General features: G+C 32.0%; 1 protein-coding gene across 1 annotated transcript in view; it reads left to right on the forward strand.

The window, feature by feature from the left end:
* Positions 1–9,760, forward strand: part of LOC106465859 (valine--tRNA ligase-like) — a 175,961-nt gene that overhangs the window by 2,410 nt on the left and 163,791 nt on the right. Inside the window, exon 2 of the mRNA XM_022393815.1 lies at positions 8,564–8,636. Within this exon, the coding sequence (XP_022249523.1) occupies positions 8,564–8,636 (73 nt within the window). The remainder of the gene's footprint in view (positions 1–8,563; positions 8,637–9,760) is intronic.

The raw sequence follows: 9,760 nt of genomic DNA on the forward strand, positions 1-9,760 counted from the left end.
TGATACATTTTTATACATGTTTGATAGACCTGGGTAGGTGACATATGGCGGTAGACCTCACGCTATAGTAGCACCATAAAATCTTCCTAAATCCATAGACAAATCTTTAGTAAAAAATAGACTATTTAAAATTCTTATGTTTATATTAACAGATTTGTAATTTTTACTAAAAGCTTGCCAAATATTATGAAGATGCATTTTGTCATGATATAAAATGTTTTGTTCAGATATTGATTAATTTAGTTTTGTGAATGAATGTTTTATTGTTGTTTAGTTTTTGTTATAATAAGAGTTAAAAGCAAATAATTGTAGGAAATTGTGTTAATAATTCATTGATATTGAAAATATCAGTCACATGCAATATATTGACGTTGAGAATATAGAAGGCAGACAGACAATTAGGTGATAAAGATATAAATAGCGTGATACAAGTGGGAAACAGCAGACAGATAATAGCAAAAGAGAATAAAGTTGGTATGAAGTTAACTACTGTAGAAGCGATAGGCCGAACGTTTAGTATTTTAGTGAAACTAACAGTAGAAAAGAAGATAACACAAATAATTTTATTCCATCAAAGCGTGGTCCTAAAGTAATTGAATCAGCCTGAGTGTACTTTGACAAAAGGAACAGAAGACAGTAACTTGTGCTACAATTGTAAGTGAATCACAGAGAATACTAGTGCAATAGAAATAGATAAAATAGTTCGGCTTCTCAACTGAAAGTCTAAAGTAATTGAATAGGCCTAATTCGATATTTGACAAGAAGGAGAGAACTACGGATATAGTATTTATGATGTGTCCATAATATCTATATGGAGTGTATGAAACAAAATAATTTTTTTAGGTTTTATATACATTTCAATAACTAAAAAATAATAAATTACTACATTAATACCATAGAATTCAACTATAATTTATCAAGCTGAGTAACTAAGATATATTTTAGCCTAAAAGATATGAAATTTCGAGCAGACTAAAGACACACCCTATCTCCTTGAAATATTGGTTCAAACGAAAGATATTGGTGTTCAAGCCCATTAAAATGGCTTTTCAACTGAAAGTCTAAAGTAATTGAATAGGCCTAATTCGATATTTGACAAGAAGGAGAGAACTACGTATATAGTATTTATGATGTGTCCATAATATCTATATGGAGTGTATGAAACAAAATAATTTTTTTAGGTTTTATATACATTTCAATAACTAAAAAATAATAAATTACTACATTAATACCATAGAATTCAACTATAATTTATAAAGCTGAGTAACTAAGATATATTTTAGCCTAAAAGATATGAAATTTCGAGCAGACTAAAGACACACCCTACCTCCTTGAAATATTGGTTCAAAAGAAAGATATTGGTGTTCAAGCCCATTAAAATGGCTGAGAAAGACACTAGGATGACATTCTGAATTTTCAATTGGTTATTCATGTCATGTATAGAAGTAAGTGTATATAAGGGCGTGTTTCCAAAAATGGAAAGGTGGGCAGGGTGCTACTGTGTTTGATTTATTACATGAGCAATATCTTAGCAAATAGAAAATATAAGACATTCTTATTTTATATTCTAGCTTGTCAATATCGGTAATTTTAATTTCTAATTCATACAAAACTATAGACTTAGTATTTTGACTTCATAAACATCTAATTTGAACCAGTGCTGCATTCAACATACCATGTGACACACAAAAATTGATGTTTATCTGTGTTTTTTTAATATTTACTTTTCAATTAAGAAATTGAGTAATGTATGGTACTTAAATTTGAATTATAATCTACAGTTTCATATCAGACTTGTTAACATAAATTCATGAAACAGTTGTTCAATAAAATAAGCTGTTAGAAAACAATTTTGATCATATTGCTTACAATCAGTGCAACAGTAAACATGCTTTACACACGGTTAGGTTCAGAATGAATTGCCACAAGCAACAAAAAGAAATACTTAAGTTTTTCTATCAATGCCTTGCTTTGCATATCACAGTTTTGAATATTTTCGCATACAACCCATAGAATTCACAGAGTATGAAGATTTGGATAGTTTACATGATAAAATTATGGTAAGAGAAGATTACTGTATGATAAGGCTAGTTACACTTACAGTTTACTACTAATTTTCATAATGGTGAAGTTAAAAATGACTGTTTTTCAAGACTAACAATTTTAAAATCTTACAATAATGTAACTTGGAAAAATGGATAGACAGATGTAAAGCAAGTACATGATATTATTACTAATAGTGTTGTATTACACTTAGCTGAGCAAATTTTCTCTCATGGTAGCTCTACATTATTTTTCAGGTTATGGTTATTCAGTCAGTTAAAAATATTTCCCTAAAGGTGCAAATATTTAAAATGTTTATAAGAAAGTTTTATAAAGAACTTTTCCAATATGAATTCGATAGTCCTTAGTTTTAGACTATGACTTGAAATAACACAACTCTATTATATTTTGTTGAATTTTGACACTTTCTTACTAACAAAGTAATATCATTTGAAAAAATGTTTGTTCATTGAAATTGTACACAACAAATAATTAGTAAATCACTCAAAGTTATACATAAATCATGTAGAAAAAGAACTTTAAAGAATGGATAATAGACTTGAAGTCATAATCAGTAAATGCATAATGTTCTGAAATTCAGTATTAACAACAATGAACATTATGAATAAGAAAAGTTATGAAATATATAGACGAAGAGAAACAAAAACAGTTACGTGTAGAGTTACTGAGGGCAACTCTTATGAAAGCATTTTATTTTCTTTGTGTATGTTATCAAAGATTAACAAATAATCTTTTATTGTTGCAAATTTCTTAAATTTTGATTTTCACAATGCTGTAGTAGCATTGAAAATTTTCAAAGCCTATTTGTATTGTTTATATTGTTTTATGCTAATAAAAAAATTTAGCATTTTTATATTAATGCATGTGCAATAAGTATGTTTGAACATGTTTTTATTTGAGTTTTAAATAGGATTACAGTGTAATGTTTTACAATATTGTTTACAAATTCAGTATGTTATTGAGTTCTGAAAATTCTGTTAAATGTATAAACAGGGATGACTAACACCTTTGAAGGTGGGCTGAATACTCACAGTATCAACATTGCTGGAGATGGCTTTTGGTTTTAAAATAATTTTAGAAGAAACTTATCTTAATGGCCAAATATTCAATTTTGTGTGGTTAGATAAAAATGCAAATTGAGTGAAATACCACAAATGTATATATTTTGTCAAATTTTGCATGTTCTACCAGTAATCTCTATTTTCCCAACTGATTACACATAGGCCCTGTAGCCACAGGTGAAAACAAAATAGATGATGAAAGCACATGGAGATTACTGTAAGACATCCTACAAGCTTGTGAAATATGTCTCAAAGGTTTATGTTACCTTATAAAGGTTATTATTTAATAAACACACTTTTATCCAATAAAATGTAAACACTGATGTCATTCAGTTTGAGCAGTGTAGACTAGCTGTTACTTACTATTTGTTATCGGTTAAATGTAAAAGTTTATAATAAATGCAAAGATAATGTTTACCTTTTCATTTATTGACAGAGGTATAGAAGTATATAAATTAGAATCTGTAGCCAGACATGCTTATATACAACAGTTACTACTTAACACTTGTAAATTAAACACTAAACTATTAGCTATTTTTGCATGAAGACCATTGTCATTAGAATCGTTAATTATAATAATATGTTAATTACGTAATGAATGAAGAGTTAGGTAACATTTTAATGATTTTTTTCCTCTCATATCAAATGTAATTCATCTCCTAATGACAATTTAGCCAACAGTAACCTACCTTAGCATCGTAATTATGCTTTATGACTCTGAGGAGCAAAGGTCCTAAATTCTGGGGATGACCTAAAATTAATTGTAATTCTACAAAACATGTAATCAGTAAATCACTTAGTAAAGTTATACATAAATTATTTAAAAAAAGGAACTTTAAAGAATGGATAATGAATGAAAATACAGAGATAATCCATAAATGCACACTACTGAAGCTCAATATTAACAACAATGAACATGTTATGAAAAAGGAAAGTTGTTGTTTTTTGGTATCATAATTGAAGTATTTTTAATAAGATATTACAATATTTACTACTCACAGCTTGTTTGATAAAATATTTGTTTACAAGATTTTATGGGTAGAGCTCATAAACACGTTTTCCTTTTTCATAAATTAGGTTTTATTAAGTTTTGCAGGAAAGATAAACTGAGCAATCTTCTTGGGATTAATACTTCTATGGTGTATATCTTGACCTTTTCAAAACTTTTGTCTTTTTTTTTATTGTTGTAGTTCTTTTTTTTAACGTAATAATGAATCACAGCAGTATGTCAAATACAATTGGCTTTACCATAAGTTCAAGCTTTTACTATAGTTAATGCAAATTATATAAGTTTCCTATGCAATATAAAATGCCATTAGTTAAATTAAATTAGTTTCTGCTAATTTCTTTAAATTGTTATATTTACAACTGTTGTTGCTCATTTTTCTTAGTCTATCTAGGGCTTAATGAAGATAGTATATTATTTATATATTTCTTTTAAAATATTATCAATCAAACATTTTATACTTAATTGACTATGGAATAAAATTATAAGAAAGGTGTTTATGTTTTCTAACTAATGAAGAATTTCATGTTTTGTAATGAGGTGTTTTATCTATCCCATTTTTCTCCTCAAATGTACTAATATTGTTAGTAGTTTTTATCTGGTTGGACTTTTAAGTAGTATTCAAATCAGGCAGACTTACCTCTGTAATACTAAAAGCATCTCCTTGTTGAATTTGAACTCATGCTGTAAATGTCTCAAAATTTTGGAATGTTCTTTACTTCTTTGCATACCATATACATCACACATAAAACTTTATTTTCCAAATTTCCATGTGACTTGTTGCAAATGTGTTGGTAGATCTTACATAAGCTCTACTTGCTCACCATAAAACTTTGTCAGGTTTTGTGCCTTCATTGGAACTTATCTTGTAATTTGCTACTAGCATGCATGTTGGCATCATTGATACATCCTACAATTATATCCTGATATTATTGATCTGTATGCAGTGTTATGTGGGTGCTTTGCTTGCGTACCACTTCTAATTTGTTTTCATATAATGATGGTTGTTTATGCTCATACCTCATTACCTTCCACATCTCCAGAGTTGATTTTGTGTGTTACAGTGCTAGTCCTAATCCCAAACATTCCTGCTGATCTCACTCTCCTTTGCTCTCAAGTATGTTCAATATACGTTCATTATTGAACTTATTTTAGTTACACCCTGTAGTTGCTTGTATTAAGTGAAATGATTTCCATACTTGAATTTTCATCTTTCACACTTTCTTATAAATTTGTAGTTGGGAAAAATCTTTGAAACTAGTTCTGTATCCATACAATTCATATTCCCCTTTTCTTAAATTTCTGTACCATATCATTAGTTTTCTGCCCTGCAAGCTATTTGGCTTGTTTCTGGGGTATTCTTTTAAGGACTTCCAATGCTAAAATTCTGGGTTTGGTTACCAATGGAGGATGGAGTGGATAATTTGTAGCTTTGCACTCAAACACATAAATTTTCAGGTACTCTGGTATTGATATGAATGAGATGAGTCCTTATGACTTATTTATTGACTCTGTTCTGATGAATTTTTCATATGGGCTTTGGGGGGGGGGGTCATCTCAGACTTTTGTTTACCTATTGACCCTTTGCTTTGTCTGTCTTTGGCTCATCAGGTTCTTCACTTTGATTTTATGTTCTTCATCCATGATTTACCTTTTCCAGCTTCTATGCAATTTTGGATCTGGAAGTTTCAGATCTTTTCTGTGCCATAGGGAGATCATGATTGTACTTCATGTTGTCCAAGAAGTTGACTTATCTCTTTGTGGTGCCACAGACAACAGGAGATTGGAGACTGGGCATAGACTTTTCCAGTCTCATATTTCTCTAGATATACCTTGTTTTTGTCTCATTAAACCTCTGTGAATCTTGTAACAGTTCCTCTGTTACAGTTTTTGGATGACACATGGAACTTTACGTCTCATATCCATGTACTGATTCACCCTTCTTAATTTTTCATAAAATGGAGTGATTTGTCACTGTATAACCCTACTTTTTGCTCTTGATTAGGTACTGTATGCTTACATGTTTAGTCACACCTTTAGTTGGTATCCTCCACATGTTTAATATTGATTGTCATCCTTGCATGGGCAATTAGAGGATTTTTGCTGAGTGGTTACCCCACACTGACTATCCTCCCAGTTTGATTCTGCTCTGGGTTGGACTGTTTATGAGTCTTGGTCTTATACATCTGCAAGTTTATATTAACACACCCTTTTGAATTATTCACCTGTCTTCTTTGACTTTGCATTTCCATGAATTTTGGGTATGCATACTTTTTCATTTGCCAATCACATACTCTCTGACTTGAGAATGATGGCTTCTGTTACAGTATTGGATATCCCATTCTTATAATTGAAAGATGTGGGTAATTCTGCTCTTGTTTCTCTACATTCTTGTACTTACAGACTCTTTGATTTTGATGGAATATATCACCAGGCTAGGTGGGACTCTCACAGTATGTTTGTTGTTTTCCCAATATATTTTGTGGCTCCATCCACATAATCTCTTTCCTTGAGCTGGTATATCAAGGGTTGTACCAGCAGTTCAGTCATACTCTGCTTGAAGCATTTGTGACAGGTGCAACATTTTCTGATGCTTTACTGGTTTCCTGCTTTGAGCTGGCCAGGGGAAAAAATAATTAAGCCTATCCTCTTAACATCTTTCATTGATCTTGGTCCTTTTGTCCAGTTCTTCTTTCCAAGGCTGGCCTGCTCCACCATGGTTTTTCACTCCTCTTCTCTATCTCAGAGGAATCCTATAACATTACTTTTGTTGCATTTTTTGAAATAATATTTGTCTTCTCCAGTTTCATGGCTGGCTGTTTTGTAGTCAATTGTTAGTGAAGCTGGCTTCTCCTTATAAGTAGCTGTAGTGTCTTCATATTCTTGCAGACATTCATCTATACAAGATCATTGATTTCTTTTTTGAAGTTGGTGCCTACAGTATTGGGTCTTTCTCCAACCTTTTCAAGTTTGACTCTTTTTTTTTTTTTTTTCTTTCATACATCTCTTTCATGATCGGGGCTTTCTGCATCTCCTTCAAGAAAAAGAAACTGAGACTCCTGCAAGTCTCATATACCTCCGAATTATTATTTTTATTCTGACACTTCACCCTCTATACTGGAGCTCCATGAGAAGATGTTGTCCTTTGGAAATAGATTAGAGTGTCATGCATAATGATACTTCAGTGGATCCCTTCCTGCTGCCCGGCATAGCCAAGTAGTTAGGGCGCTCGACTCGCAATCTGAGGATTGTGGGTTCGATTACCTGTCCCACCAAACATGCTCGCCCTTTCAGCCATGGGGACGTTATAATGTGATGGTCAATCCCACTATTCATTAGTAAAAGAGTAGCCCAAGAGTTGATGGTGAGTGGTGATAACTAGGTGCCTTCCCTCTAGTCTTACACTGCTAAATTAGGGACAGCGAGTGCAGATAGCCCTCATGTAGCTTTGAGCGAAATTCAAAACAAACAAACCCATCCTGTTCCAACCAATATGGGATTTATCCATATTTTTAATTCTTTTTTATGTCTTTTTTTCTCCCATTGTACTGTCCTTGCATTATTGCACCCATCCTTGGATCTTTCTCAGCTCTCGCTGCGTGTCCATTAATTTTGCTGGGTTGTGACTGCATAGCAATTTTTAGACGTATATGAAGAGGGGCTACTGCCTTTGAAGTATGTCTTTTCATAATATGAGTCTGGGATGTCGCCTGAGAACATTCCACTGCAGAAACAGTGCCTGTTTATGCCACTACCCATATCCCATTGTTGGCTGTCATGGTGCTGTATACTATTATCTCTCAAAACACTATCAACAAAGGCGTAATGGACAAAGAGGTACTCTGTTGAGGAGAATACTTTCTTTGTGAATGTCCTTTAGGCTTTCTTTTCTATAAGACTGTTCACTCCACTCACTCTTTCTGAATTACAGTTCTAAAAATTTATTTACCATTCTGGATTCTACTCTGACTCTAGACATCTTCTGTATCTGCTCTGTAGTTGTACTTCCTTGGTTCCTACCTCTTTTACAATGTGGGTATTCTGGCTTTCAATATTTCAGAAGTAAGTCTGCTTTCTTTGAATTTTAAACTTTTTAGAATTAATATGCATTTCAACTAGGTACCTACCTCTGAAATATCTTACCTCCTGCATCCCCACAACCAAATTTTCACCATGACTGCAACTTTCAAACAAACTTAATTTATGGTAGGAAAGCACATGTAGTAAATCATGTGGAAGGTAGAAGTGTGAAGTGTGGGTACATGACTTGCATATTAATGAAATACATAAAGGATATTTGGAAATTCTGAGTTATGTTTTGTTAACAACATTACTATAAACTCAACAAGGAAAGGAAAGGCTTTCAGTATTTCAGAGTTAAGTAGTTGTTTGAAATTTATTTTAATTCTCAAAATATAAAATTATATTACAGAAAAGAACAAAGGATAAAAAAGAAAAAGAAGTGATCATATATGACAAACCAACAGCTTCTGGGGATAAGAAAGGTAAGAGGTTTTAAATTTGAAACTCCCAACAATTGCTGCTATTTCTTACATAAAACTATTCATTTAAATCATGATCTGTCAGTGAGTTTTAAAGTATACAAATGTGTTTTGAAACTAATGTTTTATGATTTATCACATTTTGATAAGATTGATAGCAATGTAAATCACAGCATTTTTACTTACCTAAAATTGGTTTCCATTAAGAAGATGTATAATAGAATTTCAACTGTACTTTTCACTCAGTGATGTTATTTATAATTTTATCAGTGTCATTTTTGTTATGTTAAACTTAAGGACTTGTAACACTAAAAATTGAGGGGATTGATTCTACCATGGGTAGAGCTGTGTAATTAGTGGAATTTGCTAATCAATTACAGTTGATCATTAAAGTGTTCCTCCAACCATGTTATGTACAAGAAAGCAAGAAACAAAAGGTTGATGGCAGGTGCTGGCAACTATTTGTCTGCCACCTAGTCAGCAGTTAAACATTAGTGACAGTTGCAGATAGCTTTAATAGCTTTGCCATAACAGAGACAGGGGAGCAAGTTTAGTGGCAAAGTTTTGATTATTTAGATACTTGGAATGATTGAAATTAGTAACAATTGGAAACACTAATTTCCATTAATTGATTATTATTGAAATAATCAATATCTAATCTGTTGTACCTGAGTATGCTAATACTTGACAAGTTATGCATCCTTATGCTAATCTGAGATATCATTGGTAGGATTCAGCCGGTTCGCACCGGTTCGTGCGAACCTGTTCTTAGAATTTAATGACCTCCACGAACCGGTTGTTAACAATCGTATGTATAGGCCTAATAATAACGTTACAACTTACAAGTACGCGTGTTTACAACGGAACTTTACTAGCAGGCTAGGCAGACTAGGTCTACTAGATGTCTGATGAATCATTTGCCAGCAGGTAAGTGTTTTTTTTTATACAGATTCTTATAATCTTATCTAAATTATTATTATTAGATCTAACTTAGTTATATCATCTACTATAGGCCAAGCGTCCTAAGCCTACGTGTGAGTGCAAATCTGTGCTGAATTATTAGCCGGATTCTACAGATTCTTATCTAAATAATTACGTTAATCTATTATTATTATACCTAAGGTTAG

Source organism: Limulus polyphemus, unplaced genomic scaffold, assembly GCF_000517525.1.
Source record: "Limulus polyphemus unplaced genomic scaffold, Limulus_polyphemus-2.1.2 Scaffold2077, whole genome shotgun sequence".
Taxonomy (NCBI): Eukaryota; Metazoa; Arthropoda; class Merostomata; order Xiphosura; family Limulidae; genus Limulus; species Limulus polyphemus.